Source organism: Rutilus rutilus (assembly GCF_951802725.1).
Source record: "Rutilus rutilus genome assembly, chromosome: 8".
Classification (NCBI taxonomy): Eukaryota; Metazoa; Chordata; class Actinopteri; order Cypriniformes; family Leuciscidae; genus Rutilus; species Rutilus rutilus.
The window spans coordinates 12,016,853-12,042,057 of record NC_140222.1 but is presented as its reverse complement, the minus strand read 5'-3'; the positions used below and the strand labels follow the sequence as shown (position 1 = coordinate 12,042,057).

Sequence of the window (25,205 nt, the reverse complement as noted above, 5' to 3'; positions counted from 1 at the left end):
ATGAAGGACGCAAGAGGATAACTCATTGAACTTTACAGCTTTTATTTCCTTCTGTTTGCAGGGGTATTGGCAGAGGCAGTAGTACAAGCAGTAGTTGCAGTAGGTTAATAATATTTAAAAGAAAGATTGAAACCAAAAAAATATACATTAATATAAATAAAAATACATTCAACATCTCATTCACAAATCATCATATTAACTACAGTATAATCAATTAAATCAAATGCCTTGACAATAAATTATAAGTTACAAACTTAAAACACACCTTTCAAACTCAAATAATTGGTCAACACAAATCATACTAAGCTTAGCATCAATCAGTAGTGATGGGAAATGAAGCTTTGGTGAAGCACTGAACCACTAGAAGAACTGTTTTGAAAATGGGTTCATTACTCAAAGCTTTCAGTAACAGCGACCTCGCCTGGTGAAGTGCCAAGGCTGCATCTAAATTATCCTGGCTAGATAGTGGACAAGAGGCTTTAAGATGAGTGAAATCTAGTGCACGCACTTACCCACAATACTACTCACAATAATGACATTTTACAACTTCAAAGTTGTCAACATAATTTAAGTTAAGTGTTGTTCAGTTGTGTCTTCAAGTTTGAATTTGAGCTGAATGTGTGAAAGACCTTGTTCAATAGATCTTCTCCAAACTTTTTCACCTGCATCATGTACTCTTAGAGGGGCACCACTAGATTGTTCCCCCCTGGAAACACAACTTCTCAGGTTCCAGCTCAGCCACCACACTGCACTGTCCTCTTCAGGAGTTTCTTTACATGGAGGAACTTGAAGTGAATTCTCATTTTTTCTTGACGAAATGGTAGGTTTAGCCACAGATCTAACGGCAGGTGTTTATAATAAATAAATAAAAAATAACAACAAAAAACTAGGAACACAGGGGACAAGGGAACATAAAAATAATCAAACCAGGGCTGCGTTCAGCCCCGACAAAACGTCACACAACATTTTTTAAAAAGAAACGGTGATGCGTTGAACACACTGTTCTGATGACGCAAGAGTTGCAACTATGACAGCTGAGAAGACCATTCTTTGTGTTCTTTGTGAAGAATTTTCTGAGCCTGATGAAGTCGGTATAAATATGTGTTTAATACTATAAAATATGCCCAATGTAACAGTTACTGCACTTGCCGCCCAGAACAAAAGAGAACATCCCAATCGAGAGAAGGGATTGCTGAAACTGAAATGGAAGCACACATCTTACCTAATTCAGACTAAAACACATCTATTTAGCCTCACATACTGACTTTATTTGTAGGTCATACTGTTTTAATACCCTGTATTTTCTTTCTCATTTTTAGGAAAAGCACTTAATTACCATTGTTTATTTCTATACCAAATGTCATACACTTGCAATGAAGCTAAAAATATAAACAACTACATCATTATGTTGATATCCTATATTTTTACAATAAAACTTAAGACAAACATGTCTTCTAATATCCTCAGTTGTTGCGTATACCGAGCTGCATCGAACACATTTGTAAATTACTTTCCTTGAACCCATTGTGCGAGTTCACTTTAATACCGCGTGCTTTATATACATGTTGCTGCTGATTGGACTGCAGTTCTGACACACCCACCAAACAAGAGAAAACGTATCTCAAACCCCGTTGCACACCGGTGCACGCCGTTTCCAGGAAACATGACGTTCAACCCGGAAACCGTAGCAAAACGTTTCGCATCGTTTTGAACTTGAACGTGCCCCATAACTTACAAAAACTGGCAAATCAATAAGAGAAACACAGGGGCTAACAAGCTTAACAGGGTAACCAGATAATAAGTCACCCCTGGGGGATTATTTATTGTGTATTTAGTTCCTGTTTCCTTGTTTCTATTGCTGTCATGTCAGTTTCCATAGATACACTTGTTTATCACCATGACAACTTATCACCTTCACCTGTCCCTCATTAGGCATCACCGCACAGTGTATTTATACCCTTGTGTTATAGTCAGTGGTTGTTGGTCATTAGCTATCAGTGTTACCAATTTATTGTTAAAATGTATTTATTTTGTCACTATATTTAATGACGTCCCCTTTTGAGACAAATCTAGCAACTTCTTGGACAAACCTTATCTATATTTCAGACTCAGTTATACATATATATCAGTGAACGCCATTATGACGTCATCTAGCAACATTTAGCGATCAGTTTTAGCAACTTTCCATTGAAAGCAGTTGTCAACAACCCCGGATTTCCACCAACTGCGGAACGGCTGCGGAACGGCTGCGGATCGGCTCCGCTGCATGTCGGCTCCGTGCTCCGCCGTCCTTCAATACTGGCTCCGGAGCTGGGACGGAGTCGGAACGCAGCCGTTCCGCAGTCAGTGAAAATACACACATTAACTTTAATGGAAACCTATTGACTCCTCCGCCGTTCCGGAGCGGATCCGCAGCCGTTCCGCAGTTGGTGGAAATTGGGGGTCAGCTATGTTTCCGTCCAAAGTTGTGAATTTAACTTGTGTGTTAAATTGGAATATCACACAATACATTTGCAAATAAAGCACCGTTTCCATCCAGTGAGTCGAAGAGAACTACTAAATCGTCACTTCCTGATAAACTGGCGCTAAATATCACTAAGAAAATTAAGTACAAGAAGCCACTGTATAGTTATTGTCATATGTAATTTCTTGCATTTCAGAGTGTGCAGAAGAAACGCAATAAACGTGGTAACATTTTTTTTAACTCTCGGGGTGGATGTAAGAGATACAACCTTGCTTCACTTCCCTGAGCTTGTAGTTATGTGTAAGTTCTGCAATAAAAAATAAAAATAAAAAAAAAACTCTCGGATGCCTGCTCTTTGGGAACACAGTTGTGTAAGACATTTCTGGGAGGTTGTTACGTCCCTCAGCTCCGCTGTGTTCTAATTATGTGTTTGAGTTTCCCCTGCTCTTAATTACAGATGAGCCACACCTGAGCGCAGCCGTATACTGAAGCTACAAAAGCTTTCCGGAAGCACACCTGGACGCGCACACAGAGCCTGAGCCAGGAGTCTATGCACTGCCGTGCTGTCGTTGAAACGTTAGGAGTCCACCCCGGGAAACAAAAGCGTTCCGCCTCAGTATTACTGCCTCTGTTTCTGAACAACCTACTAAATAAACATACCCCTTATGTCGGACACGAGCTGATCTGTGTGCGTCTCTCCATTTATGTTAGGGGTGGTGTCCGTCCGCCCGTAACATATTGGGGGCTCGTCCGGGATTTGAACCCGGGACCTCTCGCCGTGGGTGATAAGGGCCCGATTAAACAGCACCCATATAGAGTAAACCTAGAAAAGCGAGCTATCCTGAAACGGGAAGTTGAGTACATGATACAGAATAATATTGCTGAACCTAGCTCTAGTCCGTGGAGTTCCCCGTGCCTTTTAGTTGGAAAACCTGATGGCACTTACAGGTTTTGCACGGACTACAGGCGTGTTAATGCCATCACTGTGCCAGACTGTTATCCACTACCGCGGATGGATGACTGTGTGGACCGTGTTGGCTCGGCTACATTTGTCACTAAAATCGACCTCCTAAAAGGTTACTGGCAGGTGCCCCTTACACCAAGAGCAAAACAGATATCAGCCTTTGTGACCCCCGATGCGTTTATGAATTATAAGGTTATGGCTTTCGGAATGCGGAATGCACCTGCCACATTCCAGCGTTTAGTAAATATTGTTTTAGCTGGAATGGCAAATTGCGAGGCGTATTTGGACGACATAGTCCTATATAGCACACACTGGTCCGAACACATGACACAACTTCAAGAGCTTTTCCGTAGACTGTCCAGTGCGAAGCTCACGATAAATCTAGCAAAATGTGAATTCGGAAAAGCCACTGTCACTTACTTGGGGCGGATAGTTGGTAGAGGACATGTTTTGCCAGTAATGGCTAAAGTAGCCGCTATTCAGGAGTTTCCTGTGCCCTGCGACCGGCGTGCGTTACGCCGATTTTTAGGAATGGTAGGCTACTATCGCAGTTTTTGTAAGAACTTTTCGACTGTGGTTTGTCCCCTCACTAACCTATTGAGCCCCAAAACTAAGTTTGAATGGACGGAGTCCTGTAACCGAGCATTCGAAAACGTCAAGGCTCTCTTACTGACAACTCCCGTGCTCGCTGCGCCAGATTTTAACAGACCGTTTCAGCTTGCTGTGGACGCTAGCAACGTAGGCGCCGGTGCCGTACTGTTGCAGTCAGGTGCAGACCATGTAAATCATCCCGTGAGTTTCTTCTCAAGGAAGTTTAATTCTGCCCAGCGAAGGTACTCCACTATCGAGCAAGAGACTTTGGCTCTAGTGTTGGCTATTCAACACTTCGAAGTGTACTTGGGTTCTACCATACATCCAGTTAAGGTCTATACTGACCATGATCCACTCAAGTTCCTCAGTCGCATGTACAATTCTAACCGCAGGTTAATGCGCTGGAGTTTGTTGCTTCAACCGTTTAACCTCCAAATTGTACATATCCGAGGAGTAGACAATATTGTCGCAGATGCGTTATCTAGGGTGGATGCTTAATAGTAATCATTTTCTTGTTAATTTTTTTTTTATATACTCGTATATACTCGTTATTTACTCTGAGATTTACTTTAGTTTATTGAGCCTGCTAATCTAATATAAGTCTCTAGCGATGTTTTTTTTCTTTTTTACACATAAGTGTGTATTGCCTATGAGTTGACCTTACACACCAAAGTACTACATTCCTGTAATTCTATTTTGTTTCCATAGGCCTATACAGATACCTGAAAGCTGAACACAGAAGGCTAGAGTAAAAATAAGTATTTCCTATGTTTAGAGTATGGCGACAGGTCACCATTTCGGGGTGGGGGTGTTACGTCCCTCAGCTCCGCTGTGTTCTAATTATGTGTTTGAGTTTCCCCTGCTCTTAATTACAGATGAGCCACACCTGAGCGCAGCCGTATACTGAAGCTACAAAAGCTTTCCGGAAGCACACCTGGACGCGCACACAGAGCCTGAGCCAGGAGTCTATGCACTGCCGTGCTGTCGTTGAAACGTTAGGAGTCCACCCCGGGAAACAAAAGCGTTCCGCCTCAGTATTACTGCCTCTGTTTCTGAACAACCTACTAAATAAACATACCCCTTATGTCGGACACGAGCTGATCTGTGTGCGTCTCTCCATTTATGTTAGGGGTGGTGTCCGTCCGCCCGTAACAGAGGTAATTATACAAAAGCACTTTGACAGCAGACTTTCCTCAGGTGTTTCAAAATGACTAAAACAACATTTCAGATGCTGTGCAACTATCCGTCCGCTGGATAGTCCAACTGTGTCGTCCCATCGCACAATTCACATTACTTTTCTTCATGCGCATCCTGGAAATTATTTCGGATACATGTATTTCCATCATATTTTATGCGCATGAAAGATTCGCGTATGTGATATTCCAAAAACCACATAAAATAGGTGGGTGGAAACAGCTATATTGCCCTTATACAACTATTCAAAGTTGCAGTACTAAATAAAGACTACTTGCTAAGATCTTCACCTTTCCTTGTCCCTGCTATACCCATTATAAGAAAACAGGAAGTTTAACAAATGTTCAGGGACAAACAACGAGAACAAATGACAGGAGGAGCAGGCCTATATCACTGAAGTGGATGTGCAGCCTTCATGGTTTACGTAATTCAAATAATGTTCAATGAAGACGGAAAATACATTTTCAGCTTTATCTACTGTTATCTACCTCATAAGACAATGATTTATCAGTTTTACAGCTACTGTTTTTGTAAAAAAAAAAAAAAAAAAAACATGATCATAAAATGTACATGTCATTTAAAGCTTCTGCCAAAAGTTGCTTCATCTGTAAAAGTTGCTGGAACTGGTGCCAATACTCTCAAATCTTATAGTCTGGTGCCCTGTTTAAAAAAGAGGTATGAGATCAAGAATAGTTCCTCTTCAAAATCTCCTCTTGCAAAATCTGGAAATAAGTACTGAAACTAGCAGAGCTTGTCTGCAGGATCACAGCATGCGTATGTGAGTTTATGGATATACTGTATAATATACTGTATATAGAAGTGCACATACCCTTGAATATCAATCTTGATATTTCACAAACACATAGTAATATCGCTGTTTGATTTTAGTAGATATTTTATCTGTCAGTTTCAGTATTTTGTAGAGCTGTTTTGTCTATGCAGAAGTGAAATGTTTTCATATGAACACGAATGGAAAACAAAACACCCTTCACCCATAGACTATTCTCACCTCAGACACATCCCAGACAGCAACATAGTGTTGGCATTAAAAAATTACTGTCAGGATTTACTAAAGAGACGGTGTGGACAGGGTTATTTGCATATGCAGTTTCCTTTTCAAATGCACAATTTATGGGAGGAGAGTATTTAAATGTATTATGCAAGGTCATTTTGCGCTAGTCAACTTACTGGTATTTGCGCCATTTTTTACCACCCTAAAAAGCATTCTTTAACCAGACGGTAATATGCGCTGCAGCTCTTGGTAGATGTTTAGTAAATCTGACCCATGGTCTCTTTAACGAGTCAAACATGAAATTGCTCCAATGAAACATACAATTTATATGATTTGTATTACAAGGCAAATTCTTTTTAGGGGATAATTTCTTCATCAATCTTTAATTATCACATGTGGTGATTCTCACAATCCCTAAACTCAACCAAAGAAAAAACTGAGTGTGATATCACAGATCTGATAGAAAAAGACTGAAGCTTGATCATGTTTTAATGGCAAGAGGTGCATACTCCACATCCTCTTCTTCTTTAATATCCTGTAAAAAAATACAGGAGATGATTATAGGCTACTAAAAAAAAACAAAATAAAGTGTGACCCTCTTAGAAATTAACTCCTAAAGACACTTGACTATATTGGCAGTATAGTGAAGTAATGTCAGGTTGGACATTAACTATATGATCTGATATGTGATTTTGCTGTCAGATGGTTTAACAGAGTGAGTTTCTACTAAAATAAACAAACAAATGTTCAGTTCACTTAGAAGAACTTAAAATCATTTTGTGTTGGGACTAAATGAACCACTTATGATGAAATAACTAATTACATTGTTGATCTACACTTCCCAGCATGCTTTTAGCACTGCATTAGGAGAGTAAATGTTGAAATAAAGGAAATGTTGCCTCAAAAATGTAGAAAAATAAATTACTTTATCTTTTCTGGAACTATGTTTTCCTATAAAGCAACTTAAATAAGGAATCTTACCAATTTCTGTGTGCTTCTTTTGTGGAACGCTGTATCAGCGTAAATGATCTCTTTATCAGGAGTCTGAACTGTTTCTACAACAACAATAATAGATGCATTAACAACAAGACACAACATGTTATTAGGGCTGTCAGTAATGTGTGCAATTCAATATTTGAAACAAACGAGATAATCAGTGACCAAGAAAACCAAAACTGAGCAGAGCAGAGAAACATGAACTAAATCAAACAGAATATAAAAGTCCCCTGCAAATGAGAGAACAACAGAGTGATGAATGCTTTATTCTGATTGGTTGACAAATATTCTAATGTGTCCTATTATTTTGCAGTAAATCCAGTTCCATAGCCTACAATAGCGAATGAACTAGTGCCCACAAAGACACTGACCAAGTCAATAAATAAAACCAACAATAGGATAAAAATGTGAAGCTATTTACATGTTTCCCCACTAACACACACACAGACAGAATACATATTTTTGATACTACATGTCGTTTGGGTTACACTTGCCTTCTTGATCAGTTTTTTTGGGTATTCTGCAGATCCAGAAGATCCCAAATCCAGCAACAATCATCAGAGATCCAGCAGTAGAGATCAACACTATCAGAGACACTGAGACTGGAGGAACTGAATGAGGGAGAGTGTCTGGCTCTGTAATGATAAAGAAAGAAGTGAACGCATCTGTGTGATCTACAACAGAAGACAGAGATCAGGTCAGTAAACACACACATATATCATCAGTGCTGTGGTACCTGCACATGTGTGACAGAGTGTGTTGATGTCCAGATGTGTGGTCTGGTTGCTGATGGGATTGTTCAGCACACAGCTGTAGGTGTTTTTATCCTGATATTCCACCTCCAGAGGTAGAGAGAGACTGATGCTGAGATCACACACACTGATGCTGGACAATACACTGATTCCTTTGTACCAGGAGAGAGTCGCATCACACACATTCAACACTGATGAACACACCAATGAACATGATGATGATAATGAATAACAGTGTGAAGAGTTACTGATGATGACAGGAACAGGCAGACGAGCTGAGAAACATGGGAAGATAAACAGACATATGAATAAGTCTACAAAACAATTTCCAGTCCAGTGTATTGAGAGTTTTTACAGTATGTTACCTCAAACTTTAAAATGATTCAACAATTCAATATGTTGATATACTGTATAAAACAAGTGTAAAAGAAAAATGATCTCTACTCACCATAGACAGAAACACTGAATGTTTTTGATGTCAGTTTCGCTCCCCTTATCACTAGTCTATAATCTCCAGTATGTTCAGTTGTGGTGTTTGTGATGATCAGAGATCCAGTTTGATCGTCCAGCTTCAGTCTGTCTCTGAATCTCCCATCAGGAACATCATCATATGTGGAGAAGATTCGATTATCTTTGCTGATTTTAGCTATCGAAGAGTTTTCAGCTTCATATGTCCACAGTATGTCGACGTCTTCATGTATTTCAGTAAGATCAGTGTTTAGAGTGACAGAATCTCCCTCCATCACTGACACTGACTGTATTTCATTTGTCTTAGTGCCAAACACACCTGGAGAACATAAAGAGGTTTTGTTGGTTTAAATCCTAAATCATCTGTAGTTTTTATTATTTTCATGTGAACTGAAGAAGTTTCACAACAGCAGCAGAAACACAATGGCCCTCATTTATCAAAAGTGCGTACACCAAATTTCCAGCGTACACCTGGCGTACACCCAAAACCACGGTGACTTTGAGATTTATCTATATGGACGTCTATATGGCACGCTCAAATCCTACGCCAGCTCAGGAGGTGGTGTACGCACGTTTTGAGTGCGGGAATGCGCAGAAAAACAATTCCTTACACCACAAAACGCACTGACAAACTAAAAGATATGATATATTATGACCCACTGTAAAAAAAACAACAACATAGTAATAATAAACTTCAGTGTTTATTTTTGTGCAACATGGACTTCAATGTTTAATTTGTGTGACTTTACCAAAGCATTTGAATTGTAGGCATATGTATTCCTTAAGTTGCGAGCCTGTGCGCTTTACCTGACGTTTCAAGCCTTAATTGTTTATACTTTCGCCTGGCTCCGCAACGCGAGTCTCCGCAGACTGCGCGCGCACCTCCCCAAACGGACGAGGCGTTTATAGTACTCGACGCGCTCGCCGTTGTACTATTCTTTGAAACGATGGTTAGGCCAGGGTTAGGCCCGGCAGGTGTGCACGGCCTGGGTTTAGTAATGAAAGGCTTTCAATGACCAAAAAAATAATTCAGACTGACAAAATAATAAAAATGACATTCTTCTTCTTTTAAATAATAATAATAATAATAATAATAATAATACAAATAATAATAATAACGACATTCTTCTTCTAAATAACAATAAACGTCATTAATAATACAAATCTAGAAATCAATTTTGTTTCTTTCCACTTCCCTGGTTTCGCTTTCTCTTTCTCAAAGAAGTTTCTCTTCTTTGCCGTCTTCCGTGTGTCCATGGCGTAAAATGAGGGCGTGGGGGAAGCGGAGACTTGAATATATTAGGGCGTGTTATTCTAATGACGCTCGTTTTCAGCCGCGGCATTTATCAAGCGCAGGTATTGCGTACACCTGGATTTCAAAGGTACGCACAGCTTCATAAATCAGGCGGTGAGAAGAGTGTAAGCATAATCTTACGCCAACATATACGCCCGTTTCTACGCAAGAATGATAAATGAGGGCCAATGTGAAAGGTGAGATATGACAGACGTGTTTTAAAAGTTTACTTGTTCTAGATATTTCATGAGACACTTAGACGAGTATAAAACAAACTCGCTTTTTTATCACTGTCTCTCATGCTCTCGGGGTCCCTGCACGTTTTGACTGAGTTTTGTAGCTGTATTTATAAACTTGTATTTTTAGAAATTAATTTTACAAAAAAAGCAAACACCATCGCACAGCTGCAGGTGATAGGTGCGTGGAAAAAATACCATGGGGGTAGGTCAAGAAATGAACAAAAAACAAGGATCTCCTGCACACTCTCTGTACTTGCAAGTATCAAAAAAACAAAACAAAAAAAAATCGACCAATCATGCCTGATGAAGGTTGTGAGACCGAAACGCTGCTAATAAAGATTTTTTTGATACTTACTTGCAAGTACGGATAGTGTGCGGGAGATCCTTGTTTTTTTTTTTTAGAAATGTATTTTTAAAAGTATAAAAATTGGCTGATATTTGAAAGCAAAGTTTTGGCTTTCTAAGCCTCCATGCAGATCATAAACTTAGACATTTACATTCACTAGAGATTTCCATTACTTTCCATTAATGATATGTTTCACCCAGTCTAGGATAGGGTAAGCAACATTAAAGTTAATGTTAACTAAAATGTTAACAAAAAAAAAATGTTTGGCTTCAAGTTACATACCAAAAACAACAGAAATGTGGTACAACAAGGTTTATTGGTGTAACACAAGTATCAGAAGTGTTAAGACTTCAGGAATTGGAAAAGCCCAATCCACACTTTCACTGACTCCCTCTCTACTTTAAACAGGAGAAAATCATTACAAAAGTAAAAAAGGCACCCACTCTGACTTCCAAGTTAAGTTTGGTCCATTTTACAATATTTACAAGAGAAACATCAGATAACAGACAGTTTATCAGTTGGGTTCAGCCACAAAAAGTGTCTACATCAATGTAACACAATTTATACAAGCTTTTAACAATAAAAAAAAAAAAAAATGGGTTAAAAAGTTTTGAAATAATTCACAACTGAACAGCCGCAGCAATGTACAGAAACAACAAACAAGTCCAACCAGCAGAAAACAAGTCTAGCTTCAGTGGAGATCAGTGAGGCTTTATACTCTTCTCTTCCTTGAAGACCAATCCCAACCGAGCAGTCATCAGCACCCTTTTAACATTGAACTTTTAATATTACATTTTTATGACATTTCTAGAGCTGGAACAGAGACCTGAATTCAAAGTAAGCAGATCTCACAATATTCATGATCCATTTGTACAGCTATAGCCATAGAAAATAGCAGCTTTTTCGCTAAATTAAACCCCAAAAATATAGTTATAACTTACCGATCAGACGGCACCAGCACAAACATAGCAAAGCAAACACGTGAAACATTTTCTTCCGTTGTTCAGTATCTGGTGAAACTATGTGCTGAAACACTCAGTCTGGTGTGAATCCTCCTACAACAGTTTGACCCTCCTAGTTTCACACACTGTATTTGCACATGATATAATGTTATAAATCATCTGGCCCATATCAAGACTTTAACGCTTCTTAATGGATTATTATTATTTATTTTTTTTTACATTTAAAATACTCTTTGTAACTGTCTGACTGTTAAATGGCTAAAACTAGAAGAATATTGTGTGAATTGTGTATAAACAACATTTCATGGTAAAATATAGCCTAACTCAAGTGATTTAAAAATGTTTGCGTTTATTTGCATATTTATTCAATTCTCAGTGTACAGAATAACGAAAATAAGTAGTTAAACCCGTCAGCCATCTCACAGTTTCAGTTTTACTGAAGTTCATCGTCAGAGTCAAACTGAAACCTCTTGCCTTCTGATTCCTGTCATCAGACACTCTTCACACTGTTCAACATGATCTGGCTCACTGTGTTCAGTGTTGAATTATTAACTGTTTATTCTATAATAATACTACACATGAATCTACAGGTTTTTTTTGTAGATATACATAGAAGTGTGTAAGGGAACACAGAACGATAAATTCTTATTTTGTAAATACATAAAAAACGCAAAAACATGAATCAGCATCTTTATAAAATGCTTCACAAAAGACACAATGTTACAGGTTACAACACATTACAAGAAAATACAGAGAAAAACATTCACTTTTGTCAACAATAAGGACACTGAGTGCCTGTACAGGGCCGGCCCAGAATCTATTAGTGCCCTAAGTGAGATTTTAGATTGAAATTTTACAAATAAATTTTACATTTTATAATTTTAATGCAATTTACTATGATATGATTATTAATAAAAGTTAGCATAAATTTGAAGTAAATGGAAATCTGAAATCTGTAAAAAAAAAAAAAGAATCACAAAAATTAAACAACAAATCAACATAAAAGTGCAACAATCTATAGCCTCTTTCCTTTCATCCCCATTTTTGAGCAACACTGGAAAATGACATACAGTCGGCTAAGTAAAAATGACTGCAAGTCATGACTACAGTCCTAGTCATGGTTTCTTATAAAAGAAGACACTTTGGTGAAGTGAAAAAAAAAAAAAAAAAAACTTGCAGTTTAACACAAGCATGGCCCACAGTGTTAGCGTCACCAGTAAAGAGGTTTTAATACAGCTATTTCAGAATAGCACACAAACATCTGCCATGAAGAGTCTGTAACTTGTGATTTCACCTTTTTCTAAAGGATAGTTCAAGTGGCAAATGCTAATAATACTAATAGTAACTGCAATCATGCATAATGACATCTGTCTGAGGAGTCTTAGTTTGATTACGGGACATCCTTTTAGCAGCATCTATCTGAGGATTCTCAGGCTGATGAAGGGACATCTCATTGACATCCTTCAACAAGGGACGTTTGTTCTGGGACAAAAATCACCTGAAATGAAGAAAACAAATGAACAGAAAGTAAAACAAATGTTCTGTCACGGTTCATAGATCCATGTGTTCATTTTGCGTATCTGTCTGGTGTGTCTGTAAGTGTAGGGTCTGGGTGTGTGGTGGCTTGTTTGTTTCCTAACCAGCTGATCACTCAGTCAGTCATTCAGCTGTCTATATCTAGCTGGAGTGAGATATGCTTGGTGTCGGTTCGTCACTCTTGTTTTGTTCTCCCTCTCAGTTCCTGTGTCAGAGTCCCAAGCTGAGTCATTCCTGCATCTCGTCTGTGCTTCCAAGCAGTTCGGAGATCGATCTAGAGTTTTCTTCAACTAGCTGTCCGGTCTGAGTTTCCACACTGAGTTTGATTCCTATCTCTCTCTCTTTCGGATCATTGCATTGAGTTCGCCAGCCTATGACTGTGCTTTCCTGAGTATTTCGCTGTCCTGTCTGTCTCATTAAACTGCTATACTTGCACTTGTATCTACGACTCTCATTCTGACATGTTCAGGATTGATGATTCAGATACACACACACACACACAGAAATGTGTTTTTCTCTCTGATGCTTGTTAAATGTAAAGACCCTTGTTCTTCTTTCGGAAGTAAACCAGAACAAGAGCAGCACTCTCTTAATTACATCAATTAGAATTGGTGTATCTGTGAGATGATTCTGAATGAAACCACACATAGGGGAGCGCGGGGCACAACCTAACGCGGGGCTAGTTGTAACACGCTTGTTTTAAATACTTCCGCACATGCTTGGATGACGAAACTTTGTGTATTTACTAGTTGCCATATCAACACTATATATATATATAAAAAAATTATTAAACCATAGCAAAAGTAAATTTCTTAAGTTAATTTTTCATCTCTATTTTTTGTGTTTATTTAAAATAAGACAAATCTGATATTATTTTAATCTCCAATATGTTATTTAACAGTTGAGATAGTTATTTAATGCTTCACTAACTAGCAGAAGACACTAGCCGGGTTTAAATCCCAGTTGTGCAGGCGAGGGCATGTTGCCACACTGCGTTACAATGTGCCCCTATTAGAAATATGCTATTATATTCTATACTTGTATTAATTTTATTGAGAAAACGTGAGAAAAAGGTGAATAAAGACTGAGGGCCCTATTTTAACGATCTGAAACGCAAGTGTCAAAGCGCAAAGCGCAAGTAACTTTGTGGGCGGGTCTTGGCGCTGTTGCTATTATACCAGCGGGATAAATGACTCTTGCGCCCGGCGCAAATCTAAAATGGGTTGGTCTGAAGTAGCTTCATTATTCATAAGTGTGGTTTGGGCGTAACGTGAAATAAACCAATCAGAGCGTCATTTCACATTCCCTTTAAGAACATGCGCGCTTGTTCTAAAGCGGATTCCTATTATAACGGCGGATTTGCCAGGCGCGCGCCGGCAGCGGTTCACAGCCAAGGAGAGCAACTCTCGTCAGGGACGTTGGGGATGGAGAAATTTAACCCACCCAAATTATCTTCGGTTAAAAAGGCGTATGATAATTTGGGTAAATGTGTCTATCTATCTATCTATCTATCTATCTATCTATCTATCTATCTATCTATCTATCTATCTATCTATCTATCTATCTATCTATTGTAATAATGTATGATTTACAAAAATGAAAACTGCTGCTTCTGTGTAGATGAGAGAATCAAAGTGCATGCGCGTTGTGCACACGCTACATTGATTATGGCCAAGCATGCGCCCTTAAAATAGCATATGAATAACATGCGCAACGCGCCACTGACTTTAAACTATTTTTTCCTGGTTAGTGGCGCAATTGTTTTCTAAACCTGCAAAATAGCATGAAGGAACGTTTGCGCCAGAACACGCCTCCTTTTTTGCGCTGAACCGCCCAAGTTCATTCCCTAGTTAACCGACGTGCTTCTGTGGAGGGAAAAGCGTGCTTTGCGCGGGTGCAAAATAGGAATGATACATGCGTCGGTGTACAAAGTCAATTGCGCTGGGTGCAAGACAGGGCCCTGAGAGTCAATGTTCAGAAATTACTAATTATTTATTTGTTTTGAACTATGTTGTATAGCTGTGTTTTCCTGTGTTTGTAGTCAAAACTCAAAAAAAAAAATTATATTTAATTATTAAAAATTGCCATTATTTTATATGAAAAAGTTTTTAATTGTATTTTATTTAGAAATTATTTTAGTTTGTTTTGTATATTTTTTGTATATTCAAAAAAAACACATACTTGTACAAGACATGTGGGAAATTAATGTGGGAAAAAATAAATACTCTGAACCATAAGTAGATTTACACAAACTGAGAAAGTCAAAAAGCGTTACTTTGTGCCCCGCTCTCCCCTACATTCAGACAGAAAACACGAACAGATACACAGTGTTGGGAAGGTTACTTTAGAAATGTAACAGATTACAAGTTACCCTATTTAAAATGTAATAAGTAGTGTAACTATTTCAATCACTTTATTACATTTTATTACTTTTTAGCTTAGATGAATATGTTTGAATAAATGCTCAACAAAAATGACAGCACCAATAACATAATCACCACAAACCAATGGGATTTCAAAGCAAGCGGTTTCAAACTCCTGAAACAAACTCCAAATGAACTGATTTTCAATTTTGTAGGGCATTAATAGTTCTCACAGTTGTCAGTCTGCTGTACATTCAGGGTTTTTTGCAGATAGATTTAGTATCTCACCTGATAAGAACTGCGTGGTGTATTGATTGCTGTTTGAAAAACACAAACTCGTACTTTGGTCAATTAGAAAACAAATACATACTTTAACAAATGTGACCCTGGACCACAAAACCAGTCACATGGGTCATTTTTTTAAATTGAGAAACTGAAGAAATAAGCTTTCCATTGATGTATGGTTTGTTAGGATAGGACAATATTTGGCCGAGATACAACTATTTGAACATCTGAGGGTGCAAAAAAATCTAAACATTGAGAAAATCACCTTTAAAGTTGTCCATTTATGTTCGTGATTGTGCTGCATTCATCACAAGAATAAATGTATTATATATTTACGGTAGGAAATTTATAAAATATCTTCATGGAACATGATCTTTACTTAATATCCTAATGATTTTTGGCATAAAAGAAAAATCGATCATTTTGACCCATAGGCCTACTGTCAGTATATTCTGTCATGTCTGCACCTTCTCGTTAGTCCCTGATTAGTTGATCTTCCTCCACCAGTGCCTGTTTAGTTCCCTCATTATATATTTATGTATTTATACTCCCTGTTCTGTTCAGTCCTCTGTCGGTTATTGTTTGTGTAAACGTGATGTTACTCCTGAGTTTACTATTAAATACCTGGATTCTCTGAATATCCTTCGTCATGCGCTTTCTTCAGCCCATGGACGTTACACATACATTGTATTGTTGGTTATTGCTACAAATATACCCGTGCGACTAATGACTGGTTTTGTGATCCAGGGTCACATATTTCGAAAAAAAAAAATTGCACAATAAATCCCATATTTATATTTTGTATAATCAGCTGTATGTTATACTTGCCATAATGTCTTGCTGCTATATATCTCCTGTAGCAGGGACGGATTGACAATCTGTGCGTTCTGGAAAAGTCCAGAACGGCCGTCCAACCGAGGGCCGTCGGCACAAAAAAAAAAAAAAAGTCTAATAAAGCAGTATTAACAGCCAACAGCAGGGGCACCAATATGATCACTTATGCTACGTGTAAAAAACAACAACTGAGGAAGAAGAGTCGGCCTATAGCCACTGACATTTTATAAGGCTGCACTTTTAAATTTGCTTACATTATATTTGAATAGCTGTGGTCTCCAACGTGGTGCCTGTGAGTTGCCCGCTAAACACATTCTATAAATAGCCCCAACTTGCCGTCGGGGTTCCAGACTTCGAATAAATGGTATAATTTTGCGACCTTTTCAACTAAACGTTTCAATTTGAACTTTTGCCTCTACAAAATTACCCAACTCTCTTTGATTGTACGCTGTCATTTGCGTTGCGTATGAGAAACATCAAATGGCAAACGCTTAAAAAGCGGAAAAAAACTTGTTTGATCTGAGCAGCGCATTATCAGCTCGGCCCAAAAAACAGCGATCGCGGACAAAGCTGATCTCGATCACGCGAACATTATTACACAGAGATGCGCGATCCACTGAGAAGCAGTTCAATTCAGCGCAGAATTCTCTATCTCTATTATAAACCACAAATGACTATGTGATTTAAGCTTGTAAAAAGACAGATGAAACAGCGCTGATATTCTCAACATATTGACGCAAAAAAAAAAAAAAAAAAAAAAAAAAAAAACAGGCGAAACATTGTTCCGAGAACAAACCAGTTAGAAGACATTACACACCAAAACCTATGAATTAACTATTAAAAATGCTGTTATATTAATACAGTTATGTATAAATGTATTAAATGTAATGCAGTAATGTTTTTGTTTAGAAGTTATGGCAGTTTATTATTATTATTTTTTTATTTTTTTTTCATTTATATTTATACTAAATGTTTGGGCTACTGTTTTTGATAACACGTACAATAGATTTATAGAAAATCAACCAAAAAAAACGAAACAAAAAAATTAATTTTCATAATTTTTCATAATTTTTTTTAAACGCTTTTAAGTCTGAACCAGAATTTTTATTATTTCCCATATGATGGTGAAAAGTAAAAAAGCTTCACCATGTTATGTATAATAAATATTGGAGTATAACAAATAAAAATTCCTTCTAGATGTAGCCCTTGCACACAAAAAGGTTGGAGATCCCTGGTATACAGTAGCCTAACTATATGTTTTATAATTACAAGTTTGTGTAATTTGGGTTACTGTAGCCAGTGACATTTCATTATTTGTATTTTATGGCATTGTACATTTTTTGTTTTTATTTGAAGGCTGAGGCTTCATTAATAAACACAACCCCAATTATCATCATTGGTTTTGAGATGTTGCTGTGAATACCTGTCTGATAGGCTACAGTATTGTGGCATAGTATCAGGACATCCTGGCTAGTGTCTGTCCCACACGGCTAGAGGCGAATGGCCGGATGATGGGCCTATTTGGGAGAAAGTCCAGGGCTGTTTTTTAGCCCCAGTCCGTCCCTGTCCTGTAGTGATATTAAATCACAGCAGCGACTGCTACAGTCACAAACAGCAGAACAACAGCAGCACTTATTCCTGCTATAACAGCTGAAGATGAACCTGGATGAAGACAGACAGTCATTATTAATAGAGATCATCTAATAATTGATTTTACCAATGCTGTTGACTGATGTTAACATCTTTCCATTTGCAGTAGTAAGCTCCATGATATTGATTTAACTCATAAATTGTGCCATGGTGTGTTCTTGAGCAACATCAGCTGAAACAGCATCAACTCTGTGAGATCGACAAGAAACAACGTTCAAAGGAAAACTGACTGATATGATGCACTTTTCTTGTTATTAACAATAGAATGTTGAGTCAAAAAGCTCACTTTTTCAAAACAGGCCACAAAGAAAACATTTACTGGGTCGATATAAATAGTGAATGGTTTTCTAAAACTGCTCAATGGAAAATATACTTATAGTCCAGGCGTTTTAAGCCAAAATGGGGGTCAACCGTGAACAAATTGCCACAGAAGCAAACTCAACTGATTTTGTATCCTCAATATGTCCTGAGTAAGGAAAAAAAAGCCCCGAAGAATCCCATTAGGGGAAAGTTCCGAAAAAGACACAAATATATCCTATTCATACGCCTATTCATTATTTTTCACGTGAATAGGGTAAAAAAATGAACCTTTAGATATCACCATGAAAATTACTGAGTTGATTACTTATATCAAGACAAACAAAAAATGTATTACAAGTTTTTTAAAATTGTTTGTTAACATGGACAAACGGTGCTTAATCTAATTACAGATGTGCTAATTTGCATAAATATCACAACAGGTCTAAACATTGGGTATAGCCAGGTGAAAATGTCTTGTTGAATCTTGTTGACAAATAACAGTAAAATACTTAATATTAAGGTCTGAATGAAACCCATTTAGGCTACCCCTGAGCATTAATACATAGAGGCAGGAAGAAGTACTTTAAACCAGCCTTTATTAATTATTATTGCAGAGATGGGGTTTGGGGCTGGGTCTGTGGGACTGTTTCTGGGGATTTACTTATTATTTTACTTACCTTTTGTCTTCTGCATTCTCCTTACCATTGTCTCCTGTTCTTGCCTCAGATTCGTCCCCCAGAAACAGTCCCACGGACCCAGCCCTGTGTTTCTGGTGTTTGTGATGATCAGAGATCCAGTCTGATGATCCAGCTTCAGTCTGTCTCTGAATCTCTCTTTACACTGAACATCTGTACAGATCTTACTCTGATCTCCAGTGATTTCAGCGATGAGAGTGTCGTTAAAATACCACGTCATCACATAATTTGTGTTGTTTATTACACCAGTGTATAAAGTAACAGATTCTCCCTCCTTTCTCTCCTCTTCTTCTCGTTCAGCAACAGAAACACCTGAAACACAAACTAACAGATGCTGAAAGGATCTTGTTTTGAGGGACAGACACACAACATGAGAGAATGGATTATATGAAAGAGATAAAACACGCTCTCTTGACTTTCAGTCTGAAAAGCAACATTTATTCACGTTTTGTCCTTATAAACATATTTTACATCTAATCCTCTATTCCTGGTGAACTAAAAATACTGAGCATGAAGTAATAGATGCAGATGATTATAAAAGATGAACAGAGATCACGTGTACCAGATCAAAACCAACTGTCAAAACTAACAACCAATGGAAAAACTAAACGTTTTCACTAATATTGATTAAAATATATTGACAACGTTCACTAGTGTTTTGAAGAAATTCTTTATACTGCATGTGATTTAGTATACAGGTAAAGAAAAAGTAAAAATATCACTGAACACATCAATGATGTGATTTAAATGTACAAGACATGCTTTTAACATGACTCACCATGAACAGTAACAATGAAGATCTTTTCACTGTCGCTGCTGCTGATGGTCTTCAGTTTATAAACTCCAGAGTCTGTGTTTGTGGTGTTTGTGATGGTCAGAGATCCAGTCTGATGATCCAGCTTCAGTCTGTCTCTGAATCTCTCAGTATCTTCATTACACTGAACATCTGTACAGATCTTACTCTGATCTCTATTGATTTGAGCGATGCGAGTGTCATTATAATACCATCTAATTCTGTCTTGTTGGTTTGTTTGAACACCAGAGTTTAGAGTGACTGAATCTCCCTCCTTCACTGACACTTCAACTGTATCAGCACCAGATGCTCCTGTAGAAGAAATCAACAGTTCATTATTAGCCAAGCAACATTATACAACAGGAAAGTAATGTGAAAATGTTCATAAAGATTGTGTGTAGGGAAATATGTCTGGATTCATAATGTACCACAATTAAACAAACAGCAGAAAAACATTATTGATTTACAGGCCCTGTTCATGGAGATCGACCTTCCTGCAGAGTTCAGATCCAATCCTGGTTAAAAACTCCTGTCTGTAATTATCAAGTGCTCATGAAGATCTTAATGATCTGTTTAGTAGTTTTTGACCATAGTTGGAGCTGAACTTTACAAGAAGTTAGATCTACAGGGACAGAATTGGGCTCTACAGCATGAGATCCAGAAATGTTGTGACAATTTGACAAATTTCAAAAACACATTGTGCACAGAAAGTTCACTTCACAACGACCCCATCATAAAGGACATCTCAATTCTCTAACTGCACTGCGAGGAGGCGAGGAACGAGGAGTGAGGATACACAGGTGTTGCCTATGCAGGAGTCTTCGGCTGCGTCCGAAAACATAGGCAGTGATTTATTGTCTCGTTGCTCTATCAGGCAATGACTTGCAGGCAGCGCCTGCACACAAAGGTTACTCGCGAAACTGATTTCAGACACACTGCTGAGGTAGTGTTATGTTTATCAGTTTTCAGACGCAGCACATCTTGTAGAGAAAGCTGATGCAAGCTATAAATTCTCCTCCCCCTTCACATCTGTCACAATCATTTTAATGTATGTTTTACCTTTGCATTTTAAATAAACCACACATCTTATATATTTAGCTGGGCATCTTGCTTTATTATTAACTATTATTAATTAAATAACCAAACTTCAACAATATAAGGCCAGATCCTTTGAGCTGATAACGACGCTTGGGTGATTAAGTATATTCCATACAAATAAGATGCCTGTCTTCATTTTCTTTCCATGCATCCTTCCCTCGCATGCTAATGTCGATGGAGCTGAGACGCGAGAAAAGGAGTGAGGATGCACAAATAAGAAATATGAAGCACCAATGAGTTCTGTACTGTGCTGGTACCCAGCATGCACTGCAGCATGAAGCTTTTCATTTCATGTCATCATTGTTGAGATTCATACGCTGATTCTTGATCTGTGTGTCTGAATGCCACTCCCTGAAATTAGTTTTTACAGTGGGATGTCTACAAGCCTAAATGTCTTACAATGGTCAAATAACAACACCCACTGTAAAAAAAAAAACACACAAAAAAAACAAATGATGAATGCATTTCTGTTGAATATAAATCGATTAGATAAGAGAGACTAAAACATAAGCTTAATATCTTACCATGAATGATGAAACACACGAGAAATAAAGGCAACATCAACAGAAGCTTCATTTCCACCACTTTTCATTTAAAACATCATTGCATCTTATGATACACAATAGCGCAAATGTGGTCCTCCTCTGCATCCACAGCGACGCCAAAGTGAAAGTAATATTTTGGGATGCGTATCCACGCACTGTAGCGCGATGACGTAGTGACGCTTCGTCATATTCGTTGATCTTTACGATCACATAATTGTTGCAAATATAATATTATTTTGTAGGGTTTACGATGTTGTATATGTGGGGTGAAACGCAGCACTCGATTATGTGTCCCCGCGTCCTCAAACCGGTTTAAAACTATAACAATGTCCACATTGTTTTGTCACAAAAACATATCACTTCAATATATCAGCAATAATAAATAATTATACATGAATTAGTTGATTGAAAGAGATATAAACAAATGTGTTTTCTAGGTCGTATAAAAATAAAATCACTGCGAGAAAATTAAAGAGAACCTTTATTTAATTATTTATTTATTTATTTATTTATTTTTCAGACAAGTGAATGCAGATTCTGATTGAATAATGTGTCGTTCCTCTGCTTCACTGGAGACGCAGTTGTTATACTAGTCAAAGTAAAAGTAATGGACTGGGACCCCTAGGGGATGTAGGCTAGGGTGCATGATGTAGACAACGTGACATTCTAAAACGCTTAACGTGAAAAAGTTTAACATTAGGGGAGCGCGGGGCACAACCTTTAGTTGTAACACGCTTGTTTTAAATACTTCCGCACATGCTTGGATGACGAAACTTTGTGTATTTACTAGTTGCCATATCAACACTATATAGAAAAAAAATTCCGCCAAAATTATATATTTGTTTTGAAGATATCCATAGACATTTATTACACCATAGCAAAAGTAAATTTCTTACTTAAGTTAATTTTTCATCTCTATGTTTTGTGCTTATTTAAAATAAGACAAAAATTATATTATTTTAATCTCCAAGATGTTATTTAACAGTTGAGATAGTTATTCAATGCTTCACTAACTAGCAGAAGACACTAGCCGGGTTTAAATCCCAGTTGTGCAGGCGGGGCATGTTGTAACACTGCGTTACAATGTGCCCCTATTAGAAATATGCTATTATATTCTATGTTTTTTTTTTTTTTTTTTTTTTTTTGAGAAAACGTGAGAAAAGGGTGAATAAAGACTGAGAGTCAATGGTCAGAAATGACTAATTATTTATTTGTTTTGAACTATGTTGTATAGCTGTGTTTTCATGCGTTCATAGTCAAAACTCAAAAATTAGTTTATATTTAATTATTAAAAATTGCCATTATTTTATATGAAAAAGTTTTTTAATTGTATTTTATTTAGAAAATATTTTAGTTTGTTTTGTATATTCTTTTTATTAGATCAGATAACATTTTAAGCTGTCATATGTTATGTTACAATGTGCCCCTCACATGTTACAATGTACCCCACCTATGGGGCATGTTGTCACATTTCACTTCCATTCTTTCAGGGGAATATCAAGAAAAAAGTATATACTGTATTAATAAAACAAAAACACATAATTGTATAGACATGTGGGAAATTAATGTGGGAAAAAAAATACTCTGAACCATAAGTAGATTTACACAAACTGAGAAAGTCAAAAAGCGTTACTTTGTGCCCCGCGCTCCCCTACTGAGACAGTGGAATTAGCAGACCAAACCCTGTAAACAACATCATACTAATAAAACAAAGCCTACTATGTACAGAAAAGCAAATTAGCCCGTAATATATGCAACGCATTTAATTACACGTGGCTCAGACAATGACATTAGCAGACCAAACTCAGTAAATACCATACTAATAAAGTGTGCTGTGTACAGAAAAGCAGATGAGCCCAGAATATGAACGCAGCACGTTTAATTCACATGGTAAGTCTTGGTAAGACACATGCATTTTCTGTAAAGCAGCATTGAAATGTATATTGTATATTGTGAAAAGTGCTATAAAAATTACGTGAATTGAATTGAATATATTTTATACATTATAAGGGTTGATTTTAGTCCATTATGTCCATTATAATTAATGATTTAACCTCACCTACCAAAGGGGGCATTCATTATTTCCTCAGCCTTTAATTTCAGCGAATTTGTCACAATCAAATCTGTTTAATCATTTCCCTCCACACCAATATGAGCTGAAACCCACACTGTTAAAAATTACCTGTAAATTTTACAGTAAAATACTGGCAGCAGGGTTGCCAGCCAATTACTGTATTTTTTACAGTAGCGTTTCTGTAATTTAATTTACAGAATTTTACTGTATTCTCTGATTACAGTAAATTTTGAATTGTTGTATTTTTTTTACAGTAAGCTACAGAATCTCTGTATTTGCTATATCTAGAGGAAGTATGTAAAATGGAGTGTATACAATATATTTTCCTTATTTCTGAATATTAAATGACTGGCAGCTGAATTTTAAATGTAAATTATTTATCAACTGCATAAGCTTTAAACAATTGTTTTTAAGTTTTTAAATACATAAAATGTTGTATAATGCACAACTTAATTCCCCTATTACTTCACAAAAAAAAAAAAAAATAATTCAACATACTAATCTTGAAAAACAGGTCAAAATTTATTTAATTTATATCTTTAAAATCTGCATGAAAAAAGTCATAAAACAGTGTATTTTGTATTATTTGGATTTCATTTTTATTTACAAAATTGTTTTTTTTTTTTAAATGGACATGAAATTAAATATTTTTAAATTACTTGAAACAAATTAGCCATCATGGCCCTTCACACAAAGAAGAAATACGCAAACGACATACATTTAAAACCACTAGTTGACCAACATGATCATAATAAAAAACACAAAGACACTGATTAATTTTCACCACTTCATTACCAGACCAACATGTCCAAACAACAAGGTCCCAAGTGAGTCCAACAAACTTCTGATCAAAAATGGAGAACAATTCAGCTCCAGAATGCTGTTCCATCACAGGATGCAAAGAGTGGCTAGAAACATTGAAAAGAACAAAGAGGACAGTATATTAGATATATATTACAAAACATAATGATACAGTCAGAGACAGATAGAGGGATGACAGATACAGTTAAGCCCCTTTCACACAGAGATTCCTTGCATTTTCAAGTCACTTTGTCTGAAGAGACGTCCTGAACATGCCTCCAGTGTGCCAATGCAGACTAGCATCACGTTGCCACTTTTCAGGGAACAGGGTTACAGTCAAGTAACCTGAGACATTCCCTAGCAAAAGCTTCTGTCTGGAACCCTCAAGGTTGTGTAGTGTGTGCGCACAAACATGAGAAAGGCCTCAGTCATGAGCTTGGGATGTCGACTCAAGGACATGTGAGCCCAGAGTAACAAAAACATCCAAACTACTGTATAAAATCTGATAAATGTGTGTGGAGAGGACCAGCCTGCCGCATTACATATTTGTTGCAAGGGGGGTCCCTCTTGCTAAAGCCCTGTGAGGGTGCAACTGCCCTGGTAGAATGAGCCCTTACCCCTAGAGGCAAAGCTCGACGGCACACCTCATAGGTTAGAGCAATAGCATCCCTCACTCAGTATGACACTGTTTGCTTGGTGGTGGCCATCCCCGGGTTGCAGCCCCCATGGAAAATGACGCCAAATGACGCCACTGGCTTAAGTCATCTGCATCTAAAAGCTTTGACCAGTCTAGGGGCAGAGTCTAAGCAGGAGGATGGTGAAATTGACAGAGCCTGCAAATCCCCAATTCTCTTTAGTGAAGTAATGGCCATGCGAGTAACCATCTTTTGAGTCAGACGCTTGTCAGGCACTGACTCTAGTGGTTCAAAAAGGAGTCTCAACTAGCCCC

The 25,205-nt window shown here is 37.5% G+C and overlaps 1 protein-coding gene across 1 annotated transcript in view; it reads right to left on the bottom strand.

Annotated features, from left to right (window-relative positions):
* The window catches only part of LOC311295130 (uncharacterized protein), a 34,194-nt gene extending 12,722 nt beyond the window's left edge, over nt 1-21,472 (bottom strand). Inside the window, exons 1-2 of the mRNA XM_084416347.1 lie at nt 21,361-21,472; nt 19,724-20,050 (exon numbers count right to left, since the gene is read on the bottom strand). Of these exons, the coding sequence (XP_084272473.1) occupies nt 19,724-20,050; nt 21,361-21,412 (379 nt within the window). The 5' untranslated portion in view covers nt 21,413-21,472. The remainder of the gene's footprint in view (nt 1-19,723; nt 20,051-21,360) is intronic.
* Between the last annotated feature and the right edge of the window lie 3,733 nt (nt 21,473-25,205).